Source organism: Typha latifolia, chromosome 7 (genome assembly GCF_019914945.1).
Source record: "Typha latifolia isolate L0001 chromosome 7, TyphaL0001v2, whole genome shotgun sequence".
In the NCBI taxonomy this organism is placed as follows: Eukaryota; Viridiplantae; Streptophyta; class Magnoliopsida; order Poales; family Typhaceae; genus Typha; species Typha latifolia.
Window position 1 is genome coordinate 2,428,687 of NC_133092.1, and position 15,914 is coordinate 2,444,600.

Consider the following 15,914-nt stretch of genomic DNA (forward strand, 5'->3'; position numbering starts at 1 on the left):
AATGCACAGCACGACTCCAGTCAGAACATGGCAACAAAATAAACAAATTCAATGCCGACGTGCCAAGACGAAGGCAAGACATGGCCTGCACATCATCTACGTGTGCAGATATATAAATGCCACTCTTTGCCTTCTTCTACATAGCAATAGCTAGCTTTCGTTGTCGTTGGCAAAGGCAATGGCAATGGCAATGGCAATGGCCAACTCCCGAGCTCTCCTTTTGGCTCTCGTTTCCTTGCTTGCAGTGAAGCAAGGTGTTGTGGATGCTACGTTCGGCACGGACACAGTTTGCACTTGGGGTTACAACAACTGCGTCAACTCAGGCGATAACCTCACTCTTATTCTCAACCAGTGGTCAGGTATATATATAAATATATGTTACAAAAAGTTAAGAAAACTTTACTTTTAATTTTAAGAGCTATATATCTAGCATTTGATGATCGATTAACATTGATTTAGGTTCCGCGATTGCAACAAAGCAACAATATCTCTTTGGAAGAATAGAGATGCAGATTAAGTTGGTTCCTGGGAACTCCGCTGGTACTGTGACTACGTACTACGTAAGTTGTTATTCGATTATCGATCAGTAATAACTTTATCTTTAAAGTGTATATATATAGCAGACGATTTATTTTATATATACTGCAGGCAAAGGCAACTGGAAGTGTGCATGACGAGATAGATTTCGAGTTCCTGGGAAATGCATCAGGCCAACCTTACACCATCCACACTAATGTCTTTACCCAAGGAATAGGAAACAAGGAGGTGCAATTCAAACCTTGGTTTGACCCAACTTCAGATTACCACACCTACACCATCTTCTGGAACCCAAGCCAAATTGTGTAAGTTATCAATCGAGTTCTAAAAATAAAGAATATTGAAAACATATATATATATATATTCGTGCATGCATATATCACTTGGAATATTCCAAACTATATATAGTCTAATTCTGATCGTAGTCATTTTGATCTTATAATTGGTAGCTGGTCGATCGACGGAACTCCGATTAGGGTTTTTAAGAACCGCAAGAGCATCGGAATCCCGTACCCGACGTCGCAACCGATGAAGGCCTACTCGAGCCTGTGGAACGCCGACGACTGGGCGACGCAGGGCGGCCGTGTCAAGACTGACTGGACCAAGGCGCCGTTCATCGCCAGGTATCGGCAATTCAAACAGGATGTCTGCATATGGAAGGGGCCAATTAGCGTCACACAATGTGCAGTGAAAGCCCCTCCATATTGGTACAATGCACCTTGGTATGAGTCCTTAAACTGGGCACAAGTTGGCCAGATGATGAACATTAGAAACAAGTACATGATCTACGATTACTGCAAGGATACTAAGAGATTTAATGGCCAGATGCCAAAGGAATGCTCTCTGCCACCTTTCTGAACGATGGAATTAATTGAGAAGCATGCAGGGTGTCATCAGATCGAGATTAAAAGAGAAAGTAAATAATTAGCCTTCACCACCACCTCCTATATATTTGTTGGTATTGTGTACGTACCTCATATTATTTTATTGTTTTCATTATATTGATTTTGATTGGAACAAGTCGCATTCACTTGTTCAATTCGATTTGTGTATGATATTGTTATTCTATGTTACATGAAATAAAAAAGAATATGAGACGAATAAATCCTTTTGAGTTTTTAAATTATTGTTAAATAATTAAGTAACTTGTTGTTTGATTTATGGACGTTTAGCATATAACCCATTTTTACATATTTAAGATCGACTACGTATTTCATATATATTTAGTAGAATTATTTCCTATTCTTTAGGGGGGAAGTTCTCTTTCCAAAAATAAGGAAAAAAAAGAAGATAAAGAAGCTATTTTCAAAGAAGGACGTGCCGACAGTATGTTTTGAAAGCATAATCGGAAAATGAGGTGTTGTTTTATAAATATATAAACTGAGGATGTTTTGTAATAATTATATTGAAGTCTAGGTGGTGATATGCAAAAATAACTTAGAATATTTATGAAATAATTATATAAGTAACACTCTAAATCTTAATTATGTCATAAATAAGAGAATTTTATCGGAAACATTCTATATATTTTTTTTTAATTTTCATTCACAATCCTATCATATGAATACACCCAATATCTTACTTTTAGTACCAGAAAATATCTTAAGCTAATTTTATCCTAACTGATAAAAAATTAAAATATCTTAAATACCCTACATTTGACTTTAAGATATAGTTTTTTATTTGTTTTTATTTTAATCTAAAATTTTAATCAAGTTATTTTACACACACACACAGATATATATATATATATATATATATATATATGTAGCTACTTTACTCATCTAGTATCTCATTTTTCACGAAAAATTCATGTTTGATTTAAAATTCTTTTCGATATTAACTGATCTATTATAAATGAGTCAAATATAAGACAAGATTTGAGCTTAAAGTATAAATGAGCCCAACACAAGCTATTTGAATTAACAAATTTGGGTTAGCTCACTAAGCCAAACGAGCCAAACACAGGCTAATTGGAATTCTTTTTGAGCCGAATATGGGCTAAAATTTCAACAGTTTTTCATCTTGGCTCTAGATTTAGTTCCGAGGTAAACACAAGCAAAACCCAGTTCACTCATGTTCAAGCTTGCTGACACCACTATGGGGAGTGAATTAAGAAAACCAATGGCAAGTTATTTTGAGATATTTTAGATTATATGTATATATATATGGGTATAATAAATATTTATATGATTGGATGTGAATGACAATAAAAATAAGATATTTTTTTATAAATTTCTTCATAAATAAAGCTCTCTCCTTTCGTTATTTACTTCTAATAGAGCCTTTCCCTTGCTAAAAACTATTATTCCTTAATTCCTTTCTCTGATCTCTCGTGTATCCAGAAACTCTTTTTGTCTTTTCTTTGTCTTAGTTATTTCCAACACGATGAATCGCAACAAAAAAATATCAAAATAAAAATCCAGAATTAATGCAGAACGCAAGAGACTGAATTCGTCGCATACTATTTATTAATTTTCAAGTAGGACAAAAGATACCAAAAAAAAATGAAGCAAATACGCTTCATTTATTTCAACAACAGTCAATACGTGAGAGAATGAAATTATATATATATATATATATATATATATATATATATCAACCAAGGAATTAATAAAACCAATCGAAGTCCCAGAGACAACTTTTTCTGATCATCAGTAAGGTGGCAGAGAGCATTCGCGAGGCATCTTGCCATTAAACCTCTTGGTATCTTTGCAGTAATCGTAGATCACGTACTTGCTCCTGATCGACATCATCTGACTGATCTGCGAACTCGTCAACGAATTATACTGCGGCGCAGTGTACCAATTAGCCGGTGTTTTCGCCGCACAACTCTTGACGCTGCCTGGTCCGGTATATCGGCAAACTTTTTGCACGTACCGGCGATACCTAGCGATGAACGGCGCCTTCTTCCAGTCGGTCTTGACGCGGCCGCCCTGCGTCGCCCAGTCGTCGGCGTTCCACAAGCTCGAGTAGGCCTTCATCGGTTGCGACGTCGGGTAAGGGATGCCGACGTTTTGCCGGTTCTTGTAGACCCTGATCGGAACTCCGTCGATAGACCATCTGCAACATAGGAAGAATTAATACGATCAAATATTTATTTCATGTGTAAGTAGACGTACGTAGTAATGTGTAGGTAGGTGCATGCTGTAGACTTACACAATCTGGCTTGGATTCCAGAAGATGGTATAAGTGTGGTAGTCAGTGGTAGGGTTGAACCAAGGTTTGAATTGCACCTCTTTGTTTCCTATACCAAGAGCAAAGACATTGGTGTGGATAGTGTAAGGTTGGCCTGATACATTTCCAAGGAACTCGAAATCTATCTCGTCGTGCACACTTCCAGTTGCCTTTGCCTGCAATATATATATATACACACACATAGAAAAGAAATTATCTTAGGGGCTTATCTGCTATATATACCAAACGATAAAATCATTATCGATCGATGGAATAAGAACTTACGTAGTACGTAGTCACAGTACCAGCGGAATTCCCAGGAACCAACTTAATTTGCATCTCTATTTTTCCAAAGAGATACTGCTGTTTCGTTTGGATCGCAGAACCTAAACGAAGAACAAAACAATATTAATCGATCATCAAATTATTTATAATTTTTTTTTATCTAGTGGTTGAATTAATTTTTGCAACATATATATAGATATATACCTGACCACTGGTTGAGGATAAGAGTGAGGTTATCGCCTGAGTTGACGCAGTTGTTGTAACCCCAAGTGCAAACCGTGTCCGTGGCGAACGTAGCATCCACAACACCTTGCTTTAATGCAAGCAAGGAAATGAGAGCCAAAAGGAAAGCTCGCGAGTTCGCCATTGATGCCATCAAAGGAACTCCACGAGCTAACCTTTTGGCTATGGTGATTGGTGAGTACTACACAATTCGCTGTGTTTTGGGGAGAAACCAAGAAGCCATTTATATATTACGGAGAGGTGGAATAAAGAACTCTTGCTATTCTACCCAACGCGAATACTTGACCCTGAAAGTTGTTATCTCGGCATCACAGCTACTAAGAAAAAGAGTGAATAAAGACGTGAGAGTCGGAATAAAGTTGTGCGAGGCACTACAGTCTACAGGTCTTAGAATATCTAACTGCTTGGTGTATAGGAAACTATTATTTTTAGGTAAATTTGCAAAAAGAGCCCTAACATTATAGTCTTTTATTAGTTTGTACCCTACATTGTCGTTTTTTTGTAAAAGAATCTGCCTTTGACTAAAAAGCAACATAAACTGTGAGTATATTTTGGAAGTTACCAAAATAACCTTGTTAAGAGACCAATCTGAATACCTGTTGACACATAGAAGAATTTGAAACTCAAAATATAAATATTAGGAATGAAATTTGAAATATAATTATGTGACCATATATAAGAGTAAAAGCATTACATGTTTAACCAAATTAAACCTCCAAAACAACTTAGAGATAAATCAAAATGTTGATTTTTCATAGAATATATTAAATTAAGTTTCTAAAATATTAAAATCACATCTAAATATCAAATCTCACAAGATTAATTGGTTAAAAACTACTGTTGTTTAATCTCATAGGTCATATATATTAGAAGAGTAAGAAAAGAGTAATTTAGAAGATATAGAAGTTTGTTAAATTAAACTTAGCTCGGGGTATTGCTTAGTACTTTTAGCACATAAAAGGTTAAATAATATGTGAAAAAATAACTTTGTTTATAAATAATCAAAATATTGGGAGTTATTTGTAAATTTATCTATGTATTAGAATACCAGGTTTTAGACCCTTATTAGAATCGAATTGGACCCAATTCCAATGGTTACTTCCTTAAAAAAATTTGCAGCAATATATTAATAACCAACGGCAAGTTATAAGCATTCCTACAATATTTTTGGGAGCATCAAAGTATATCATGTAGGTAGCTCACATGTACTTAAGAATCTCATGACCTTTTAATGGCGAGCACAACTATTACAAACGATGACTGAGATAGTGGCCTTCCTCTATAATTAACACTTTTATTAATAGGTAGAAGCATTCCAAACAAAGCTGGCAGTATTAATGTTTAATTTATTAATATGCCAGAATGAAATTAAGTTCTCTTGATCCACTTCGTATAAATACCTTGCCTTGTCTTGTCTTCTCCAAACCAACTGTACAAAGAAGTATAGTTTTCTATACCTAATTAATCAAGGAGGTAGCTCGTCGAGTTCCTCTGATAGCATCAATGGCGAACTCGCGGGCTTTCCTTTTGGCACTCATTTCCTTGTTTGCATTAAAGCAAGGTGTTGTGGATGCTACGTTCGCCACGGACACGGTTTGCACTTGGGGTTACAACAACTGCGTCAACTCAGGCGATAACCTCACTCTTATCCTCAACCAGTGGTCAGGTATATATCTATATATATGTTGCAAAAATTAATTCAACCACTAGATAAAAAAATTATAAATAATTTGATGATCGATTAATATTGTTTTGTTCTTCGTTTAGGTTCTGCGATCCAAACGAAACAGCAGTATCTCTTTGGAAAAATAGAGATGCAAATTAAGTTGGTTCCTGGGAATTCCGCTGGTACTGTGACTACGTACTACGTAAGTTCTTATTCCATCGATCGATAATGATTTTATCGTTTGGTATATATAGCAGATAAGCCCCTAAGATAATTTCTTTTCTATGTGTGTGTATATATATATATTGCAGGCAAAGGCAACTGGAAGTGTGCACGACGAGATAGATTTCGAGTTCCTTGGAAATGTATCAGGCCAACCTTACACTATCCACACCAATGTCTTTGCTCTTGGTATAGGAAACAAAGAGGTGCAATTCAAACCTTGGTTCAACCCTACCACTGACTACCACACTTATACCATCTTCTGGAATCCAAGCCAGATTGTGTAAGTCTACAGCATGCACCTACCTACACATTACTACGTACGTCTACTTACACATGAAATAAATATTTGATCGTATTAATTCTTCCTATGTTGCAGATGGTCTATCGACGGAGTTCCGATCAGGGTCTACAAGAACCGGCAAAACGTCGGCATCCCTTACCCGACGTCGCAACCGATGAAGGCCTACTCGAGCTTGTGGAACGCCGACGACTGGGCGACGCAGGGCGGCCGCGTCAAGACCGACTGGAAGAAGGCGCCGTTCATCGCTAGGTATCGCCGGTACGTGCAAAAAGTTTGCCGATATACCGGACCAGGCAGCGTCAAGAGTTGTGCGGCGAAAACACCGGCTAATTGGTACACTGCGCCGCAGTATAATTCGTTGACGAGTTCGCAGATCAGTCAGATGATGTCGATCAGGAGCAAGTACGTGATCTACGATTACTGCAAAGATACCAAGAGGTTTAATGGCAAGATGCCTCGCGAATGCTCTCTGCCACCTTACTGATGAAAAGAAGAAGGCTAATGAATTGATGCAAGTGTTGGAGTTCATGCATTTGGAGAGAGAAAGATTAATCTGTGTGTCGACATCTATTAGCGTTAAGCTTTACCAGAAATAATTTCCATTGATTACATCTGTAATCCTTGAAAGTGTTTGATTTTTTTCTTGTTTGTTGCACGGAATGAAGAGTAAGTACTATATATGAAGCAAATTAATCCCTGATTAACTCTATGAGTTTGAAATATTATATATTTTTAACTTACAAGGAAATCTCGTATAGAAACTTACGTTCATGTTAAGTCTATAATTTAACTTAGATTTCCTTACCTTATATAATATTTGGACTATTCGTAGTGCAGATCACAACGTTTTCAAACACAATGCGAAGAAATTTTCAAACCAGAGCCGTGTGCCTACGTGGCAACTGCAACAAAATTCTGTATCAAACCTTACATTTTGTATTTATATTATTAGCCCACTGTTTACCATATGAATATTTGTTATTGGACTCCTATATATCTATTTTTAGTGCCTCAAAAACTTAAAAATGTTTTAAGATAATATTAACATAAGAGCGAGTTTGATTGCTAAAGATATTTTGACATAGAAAATAATTAGACTTTAGTGAGAGGTGTTCTTTCATCTTAAGAGAAAATTAAAAAGAAAAAATGTAGCTATTTTGACAGGTAAGAAAGTAAATTTTTTTTATTTATTTTCTACGGTCGGACATCAAAAGTAGGGTGAAGGACATATATTGAGTGGAAAAAATCACTTCTTCAAAGTCTATGCCTTGCAAGCCCTTAGAATTTTTTTATTTTAAGAAACCACCATTAAAAATAAAAAATTAATAATAATATTTCAACACTAATATTTTTGCGAAGTCGAACGACATTTTAATTTATTTATATGATACAGATATAAATATATTTTTATTATTTTATGTCATATAAAAGTAATAATAATAATAATATTAATCTATTTTAAAGCTAAGAAATGAGTATAGTTGAAGTGGCGCACTAATTTCAAACCGAGCCCAATAAACTGGAGAGTGGAGCTGCTCTATGACCAGCTCAGCTCATGTAAGGCTGTAAGGATAAGAAGAGCCACCGACCAATCGAGGGCTCCACTTTCATACCATGTTACCGAAAATGCCCCTCAAAATTTCGTGACCAATCTGCCCCGTCTTCCTTCTCCCACCGTCACCAGAAGGGCAGGGTACCCGAACTCACCTAGAAAAAAGAATTATCTCCTCTCCTTTCCTCTCTTTGTAGAATTCATCTAGACTCCTCTTGGAAACCCTAGTTTTTGACGCGATTCTAAGTAGATCGGAAGAGATCTAGGGAATGGATCGGATCGTCGGGGGAAAATACAAGCTGGGGCGGAAGATCGGGAGCGGGTCCTTCGGTGAGATCTTTCTCGGTGAGTCCTTGGACACCTCTAAACCTTCAATTGGTGCCTTCGATCGGTGTTTCTTCGGCTCTGATCCGGTTTTTTTTGGTTTGATTTGTTGCAGCGACCCACGTTGACACCTTCGAGATCGTCGCCGTTAAGATCGTGAGTTCATTCCTGTCCTTCTGATCGGATCTCCTTTTCTGTTCGGTTTTTGGAGTTCTTGATATCGACGGCGAATAACTTTGCGATTTTCGGATTCAGTGTCCTATTTCTTGTAAAAGAAGTTTGATTTCTGGTGGATATTTGGGGTTTTGTTAGCCTGGATCGCAGTTTATACCGTTTGATTTATTATTTCTGGTCGATACCGTAATTGAGGGCTTGGTTATCGTTGAAGTGGATTCTGTTCTTGGTGGAAGTGTTGATTTTGCTCCACTTGGTTTGTTCATTGTGGTCAAATTTTTGTGCAATAGTTGCATAATCGGTCAATAGGAACTAGTAACTGCCGTTTCTTATTATTCTTCTATATGTTCCTCACTTCTTCTTCAGCTACTACTGCTTTTTTGTATGCCAATGACCTGTTTCTATGTAAATCGTCAAGAAAGCCTGCTTACTGTACTTTTATCATGCACAGGAAAACAGCAAGACTAAACATCCCCAGTTGCTCTACGAGGCCAAGCTATATAACATTCTTGAAGGCTCAAGTATGTTTTACTGTAGTAGCGAGTATTCAAGTCACTGTTTTATTTAGCTAGCTGGTGTTTTTCAATTGGCCTCATGCTTGCAGGCGGTATTGCAAACACAAGGTGGCGTGGTAAAGATGGAGAGGACAATGTTCTTGTTCTTGATTTGCTTGGGCCAAGCCTTGAAGACCTTTTTGTTTATTGCGGTAGGAAGTTCTCGTTGAAGACTGTTTTAATGTTAGCAGACCAGATGGTAAGAGATAAATGGCATAAGTTTTCTGCATTCCACTTATATTACTCTTTGCCTGCTTTGAATAATAGCATTCACAACGCCTCAACATATTCTCTTGCTAAAGTGATGATTGTGTGCTGGATATAGTAGACCTGGACAGAATTTTCGGTAATCTGCAAAATGTAACTTGTTTTTCTTGGTTATAAATTTGCCAAAATTAAATTAGGAATACAATTTTTGGAGGATGATTTGCGAAAAGAAAATTTTCGTCTGCACGAGCTGTTCTAAATGAAGATAATTGTGTGAGATCCTTACATAATTTATCCGCATGTACTTGCCTAATTAAACCAAGCATTTGATATTGATTTTCTGATGCTCCTCTATTGTCCTCCAGCAGTTCTCTTTCAGGGTTCTGTCACTCTTTACATTCTACAGTTGTTTAAAAGTATTTGAATGCTGATTTTGGAACTAATTCTGCAGTGTAGAAATGGACATTAGAATAGCAAACTCTGTCTTATTTTTGTTTCTCCTTTTGATCATCGTGATTCATAATTAAATAATACCTTCTCTGTGCAAATGATTATTGCAGATTTCGAGAATAGAGTATGTGCACTCCAAGGGTTTCTTGCATAGGGACATCAAACCTGATAACTTTCTTATGGGTCTTGGTAGGAAAGCAAACCAGGTAGCTTATTATATGGTTTGGTTTCTAATTGATTAGTGAGTTGACACAAAAATAAATATACTTGAATCAATCTTGCTGCTGATATCTTTGTTGATGTGTTGTCTAGGTCTACATTATTGATTTTGGCCTTGCAAAAAGATACCGGGACTCTATCACCAATCGCCATATACCATACAGGTGCCAATTATCCCGCTTGCTACTCTAGAATTATTTTGATGTCTACCCTTCTCTTCATAATAATTTTCTTTTCTTTTCTTTTTCCTCCATTTCTGTATATATAAACGGTATGCTTGAACTATTGTTTGGTGATTCTTTTTTATTTCTATATTATGTTGTATGAAAGTTAAATATAGAAAGTATGAATGTTACATACAATTTTTTTCCCTTTTGGCTATATTTTTCAGCATGTCAGAGAAGTATTATGATCCTCTTCTTGTTTACATGCTGTATCCAATTTTTATAGAGTATAAACTATAATGATTCCATTTTCATCTCAATATTGTTCATGGGCATGTATTTCTGTGTTTGGTAAGTCTGTGAGAGAGCATGTGTGTGTATAGACATGTATTGGGAGCGCTGTGCCATCTCCATTTGCTTGGGGATGATTTCCAAGGAAAGGGAGTCGTGGTTGGATGTTAAAGGCTATAGTCTTTTGATTAACTTCGTAGCATTAGAATGCATATACATCTGTTAACCATTGTTCAACTGTTCCTGATCTTTCTTTCATAAGAATATGCTTATGCTTAGGTGCTGGTGCTTGTACATAACTTTTCTGCTGCTTTTAGTATAAACTATTACTAAATGTCCTATTTTGGTCCAGGGAAAATAAAAACTTAACAGGCACAGCTCGCTATGCAAGTTGTAACACTCATCTTGGCATTGGTTAGTGATGCTTAATTTGTTAAAAGAATTATGTTAGACATTCTTACTGGACTAATTCTATCTTTTCTTGTTAGAACAAAGCCGTCGAGACGATTTGGAATCTCTTGGTTATGTTCTTCTATATTTTCTTAGAGGAAGGTAAGTATTTCCAAAGGCAACTTCTTATGACAACATTAATTTTAAAGGAGATGGACTCTGATAGACATAGTTATAGTACTCATGAGAATATGCTATGGAGGAAGTGGTTTGAGACTTTGAGTGATTTAGTGTCTTGCACTTTTGTCTTGATGAGTGGTGTTATGCTTTCATTTTGTTCTTTGGCCTAATAGTTCCTTAGGGAGAACTCCCTAAATTAAAAGCTCTTGTCTTTCTCCCTTGTGTAGATAGTTTATCTCCATGATCAGAAAACTTGCTTAATTGGATGAGTGCAAAATATTCTACCTGCCAACTAGCCTTGTAGCCTCTAGGGAAGGTTCCCCATCATCTGAATTTAGTATTGCCAGGAACTTTGAATCTTTTGGAGCCTTCTCATTGTTTGAGTTCTTTTATAGACAACCCCATTCTGGAAAAGGTTGCAGCATGATGATGTTTTTTTTTTTCAAAAAGCAAATTTGAAAGGATTTTAGGTTAGACATCTATATGGAGGATTTCTCAATGTGTATCAAACAGGGCAAAAAAAGAGAAGGGGATAGTTTGTGTGGATGTTTTATGTAAGTTGGGTTTTGAAACACCATTTGATGTAATGGCTCTGTAGGTACTGCTGCAGTTTGTCTAAGTCTAGTAAAGTTTGTCATTAATAGACGATTTTCTGAAGAAAAAACATGCCATTTATACTCTTAAAAGTTGAATATTTATGTGATGTATAATTATGTGCTATGACCATGTTAATGTCCACCAACCTTCTTACTCTCATTTTTAAAATTTTCATGATTCTTAGCATTCCATTTATGTTATGCTTTTTCATCTTGATCTGATTGACTTAGTTTTTTTTTTTTTTTTTTTTTTTTTTTGGTGTGAAGTCTTCCTTGGCAGGGACTAAAAGCTGCCACTAAGAAGCAGAAGTATGACAAGATATGTGAGAAGAAGCTTTCAACGCCTATTGAGGTTTGTATTTGGGACTTATATATTACTTACTCATTGTTGCTATTCTGATTGTAGGCTATTGATTAATTGACCAGCTTAATTGTTAGCAGGTTCTGTGCAAATCCCATCCGGTGGAGTTTGCTTCTTACTTCCACTACTGCCATTCCTTGACATTTGATCAGCGACCTGATTATGGGTTCCTGAAGCGCCTCTTCCGTGATCTGTTTACTCGTGAAGGTATGGCATGACAAGCAGTATTAACTCGTGCATTTCATCCTTTCATGCTTTAAACTATTGTTTCAATGCGTCACATTTTATTTTCGTCATGTTTTACCAACTACGGGTCCTACCATTTTTGGCAGGTTTTGATTTTGATTACATCTTTGATTGGACAATTTTGAAGTATCAACAAGCACAAAAGACAAAGTCTCAGCCTCGAATTTCTGTTAGTATTTTTGATTCAATTATTCTAATTACTAATTCAGGACTGTAAATGAGCTTTTCTGTTCTTTTATAGTACATAAACTTACCCATAAAACTTTTCTGGTTTATTTTTCTGGCACTGATAATTTCAGAGCAATTATTGTATGTAAAAAATGGCAGCTGTCTATTGTATGGTTGTTGGGGTTGAGCTGCAACTCTTTGTTCATATTGTACTAATGGAGTTTGAAATCTGAAATGGCAGCCTGGAAACGGAGTAACAAGTAGCCGAGCAATTCCAATGGATGTTGACAAGCATCGAGGTAATATCTGATTGCATAATGCTTTTAATTTGCAGACTCACAATTTATTTTGTTTGCATTTATTGGATTATAGGTAAACTATCATGTGTTATGCTCCTTTTGTGATTATGCTCATGTTATACTTTCATGAGGTCACATGAAATACACCTGAGAATGAATTGAGGTATATAACTAATATCATCAACAAAACTCTACTTCAGCATCATGACGTATCACGACCTTTAAATGAGAAGTTTTTAGCAGAAAAACACAGGTTGAAAATTAGGGAACACGATTATTTACTGATCATGTTTCCTTCTGAGTGTCAATCTAGTGTGATATTCTCCTCCTTTGCTAATATCATTTTAAAGATATCGTAATCTTTAAGAAGAAGTTTGTACTGTTGACATCACTTTGCATTAATGTTTCATGTAGTGCTAATGATTACATTAATGATATGGGAATGTGCAAATTTCAGGTGTAAATAATGGCCCTCATCTAGATGAAGTAGTAGAACGCATAGGACCAAGTAATGTGGCGCACCACCCCGCAGTCCGGATGCATTTCAAGTCTACAGCTGATAAGAATCTCAGTTCGGACAATCAACGTCTTGAGAATTTGGTAAGTCATATCAGTGCAGTAATCAGATAGAAAGATTTTGAAACTATGAAGTTTGGAACAACACTTGCTACCCTTTTATCCAGCTTCTACTGCATTTGGAGTTTGGCAATGCCTAGTAGATGATCGGTTGTAAAATGTTGTTTTAAGAAATTGATGTTCTAAAAGCATTTTACGATAGAGATAGTCAAAAGAAAGGTAGTTAAATTGGTATTTGCAGATCTATATGCAGTCTAGTGTTTGAGAAGTTGATTACTATATGATATGTACATTAGTGGTGACTATGAAATGGATATCTTGTAAGGAGAACCACAAACGAAAAAGAAAAAAAACACGTTTTTGTTACCTGACTTGTAGTGTTTGAGGACTGAGGAGAGATAAAATGGAGGATTATCTTGAGTAGTGTCATAGTTGGGCATTTACAAGATCTCTTGAGGAGCCAGCGAATATTCAATGTGGGGAAAAATACTGGAGGAGCCCATGACGAGTTTTATTTTCTTTCATTTGCTACAAAGTCTAGGAACTAGCAGAAAGTACATACTATGTATAGAATGTTTTTACAAAAGAAAACCAACACATTTGCAATAACTTGACTTCTGCTTCTTAGACATTAGAAGATGTACAGTCTGATATGGAGTAGTGTTTCTCCTCTTCTAACAAATTCTTTCATTACTTTTTCAATGTTGGGATGTGGCACTAATATTGCTATATATATGGCATTTGAAAGGGAGAAACAACAATATAAGTAGTGGAAAACCAGCGAATTATAAAATGCTAAGCTGCTTATCATCTTGAAAGTTCAGAATGGTTGCAAATATTTTCTTTCCCTATGTGTTGAACTTCGAATTTATCATGAAAGAGGGTTCGTCTTTCTTTGGGTTTTATAGCAGTAGCCACTTCCATACACACATACATGGAGCGAAAGGGATTCAGTGGAAGGGAAGTTTTTGTTTGTGAGGCTTGTCGTTTGTGTCCATGCTGCAGTGAAGTCAAGCCCAAGCCATTGGTCTCTGCCCAATGGTGATAAGGTCGGGACATAATATCGTCTTGATTTAATGGTGATAAGGAAAATATAAGTATTTGCAGTCTTGAAATGCAACACCTTTTCGTCTGCAGTCATTTCAACATCTTATTAGTTATTTCTGTTATAGTGGTGTTGCTTTTAAATTTTCATTCCCTCTTCTTAGTTTTTTTGGTATTTCGGTCTTCTCTGATTTGCTCAGTTATTCTTAGTTAAAATGATCACTTAATAAGTGATCATTCTTTTGTCTCTAGTTTTGTTTGATTTTTAACCCATATACAATCACATGAAATATATTGATGTTTATAAATTTAAATGTGTCAAAAAATTGAGTCTTCCTTTTTCCAGAGAGTAGGTACGTCCACTGAAAAAGTACAGTTGCCATCTTCATCATTTGCTCTTCCTGGTGCCCCAAGGAGAAATGCTATAAGCTCAACAAACTCAAAGCCCAATGATGTTTCAAACTATAGTCAGGGTTATGTGAGCAACCTTGGCTCATCAAGCAGTTGGATACCTACATTACAGCGTAATGCCTCAGCTAAATGATTGGTAAGCTTAATGTGTCTTGTTTGTTTTTCTTTACTCGCTTCTTTTTGTTGCCTTATAAATAATATGTCCCACCTGTTTCTTGAATCTTTCTTAGGTACTTCAGGCGTGGCTGTAAGATATGACTTGAAGTATGTAAGTTCATATGTTCTTGCAGCTGCTGTGGAGTCCTTGTTGCTCAAGTCACTTTTGGTATCAGGATGCATACTTTGTTGTTATTAAGGTGACTACAGTTGCACTAGAGATTATCACAAGGCATGTTCGCTTTTGTGATGAATACTACAGCAGTTAACTCACACTGCTCAAGTATTTTATATTTCATATAACCTGGATGAAATGTGAAATGTTTTTTTTTTCATTTTACTGTTAATAGAGAATATGGTATTCCTTGTGCTTTCTAAATGGGTGACTGGTTGTTGCTGCTTTGTGGACTTACTGATTCAAGGTCATCTGTCACTTCTATGATCTTTTTGATGCTGTATTCATTCATTAAAAGTCATGTTTGTCATCTGAAATGATTTTAGCTTTAGGTACTCAAGTCGCTCGAGATCTGAATACAGCAGAGCAATCTAGTTTTCAGGTGCCGTTCCCTTTTTAGATGTGACTTCATCTGTTAAGCAACATCTTACCTAGTAAGTTTATTTCCTTTTAAAATGCCATCAATTGTTCAGTTTTCATGAATTATTTTTTATAACTAATATATTCAGTTGCTTATAAAGTACATTTTGTATTCTCCAGAGCCTGATGCTGTGATGATTATAAAGCAGAGTAATTTCTTCTGATGGTTTCAGAGCAACTGAACTTTTAATATGTAGGATGGATTAAATGCAGAAGAAAAGGCAAGAAAAGTATTCCAATAATGAAGAACCTTGGAAGGTAGCCTTTGATTGCATCCTATGCTTTCCTGACCACTGAGCTTGCAATTCTCTATTGATTTCATTAAATCTTTTGCTAGGTATATACATGTAGATTTTTATAGTCTTACTGATATGCACTGGGAACTGCCCTCTAAAAGGTGAAATAAGTGAAAATTTGAGAAATTGGACTTGTTTTTCTATCTGGATAGGTAAATCCTTATTTCCTTGAAATTGGTTGTCTCAGCCATATATAGGACATATAAGACCCACTGCAACAAATTAAG

At 36.1% G+C, this 15,914-nt stretch overlaps 4 protein-coding genes across 9 annotated transcripts; 3 read left to right on the forward strand and 1 right to left on the reverse strand.

Annotated features, from left to right (window-relative positions):
• Positions 1 to 178: 178 nt before the first annotated feature.
• On the forward strand, positions 179 to 1,395 carry LOC140792140 (probable xyloglucan endotransglucosylase/hydrolase protein 26). Its single transcript, XM_073142980.1, has 4 exons — positions 179 to 359; positions 460 to 560; positions 649 to 842; positions 987 to 1,395. Exons 1-4 carry the CDS (start codon positions 179 to 181, stop codon positions 1,393 to 1,395), a joined length of 885 nt encoding a protein of 294 aa, XP_072999081.1.
• Positions 1,396 to 3,191: 1,796 nt separating this feature from the next.
• On the reverse strand, positions 3,192 to 4,366 carry LOC140792143 (probable xyloglucan endotransglucosylase/hydrolase protein 26). The gene is made up of 4 exons (XM_073142983.1): positions 4,204 to 4,366; positions 4,000 to 4,100; positions 3,697 to 3,890; positions 3,192 to 3,600 (listed from the first exon to the last, which is right to left on the reverse strand). The coding sequence occupies exons 1-4, from the start codon at positions 4,364 to 4,366 to the stop codon at positions 3,192 to 3,194; spliced, it is 867 nt and encodes a 288-aa protein (XP_072999084.1).
• A 1,379-nt stretch (positions 4,367 to 5,745) lies between these two features.
• LOC140792145 (probable xyloglucan endotransglucosylase/hydrolase protein 26) lies at positions 5,746 to 6,918 on the forward strand. The gene is made up of 4 exons (XM_073142984.1): positions 5,746 to 5,908; positions 6,010 to 6,110; positions 6,220 to 6,413; positions 6,510 to 6,918. Exons 1-4 carry the CDS (start codon positions 5,746 to 5,748, stop codon positions 6,916 to 6,918), a joined length of 867 nt encoding a protein of 288 aa, XP_072999085.1.
• Positions 6,919 to 8,077: 1,159 nt separating this feature from the next.
• LOC140793048 (casein kinase 1-like protein 4) lies at positions 8,078 to 15,813 on the forward strand. 6 transcript variants are annotated; one of them, XR_012109871.1, is made up of 17 exons: positions 8,078 to 8,331; positions 8,426 to 8,466; positions 8,936 to 9,005; positions 9,089 to 9,237; positions 9,806 to 9,901; positions 10,008 to 10,078; positions 10,722 to 10,783; positions 10,858 to 10,921; positions 11,803 to 11,887; positions 11,977 to 12,103; positions 12,229 to 12,311; positions 12,552 to 12,609; positions 13,067 to 13,209; positions 14,576 to 14,776; positions 14,871 to 14,996; positions 15,304 to 15,405; positions 15,512 to 15,813. XR_012109871.1 is itself a non-coding variant. In XM_073144383.1 (15 exons), exons 1-14 carry the CDS (start codon positions 8,256 to 8,258, stop codon positions 14,771 to 14,773), a joined length of 1,323 nt encoding a protein of 440 aa, XP_073000484.1. In that variant the 5' UTR covers positions 8,078 to 8,255; the 3' UTR covers positions 14,774 to 14,776; positions 14,871 to 15,175. The 6 variants fall into 6 exon arrangements, 2 of the variants coding, with proteins under 2 accessions (XP_073000484.1, XP_073000485.1); XR_012109873.1 differs by having other exon boundaries at positions 14,880 to 14,996; XR_012109870.1 differs by lacking the exons at positions 15,304 to 15,405; positions 15,512 to 15,813 and adding an exon at positions 15,147 to 15,175.
• Positions 15,814 to 15,914: the final 101 nt, after the last annotated feature.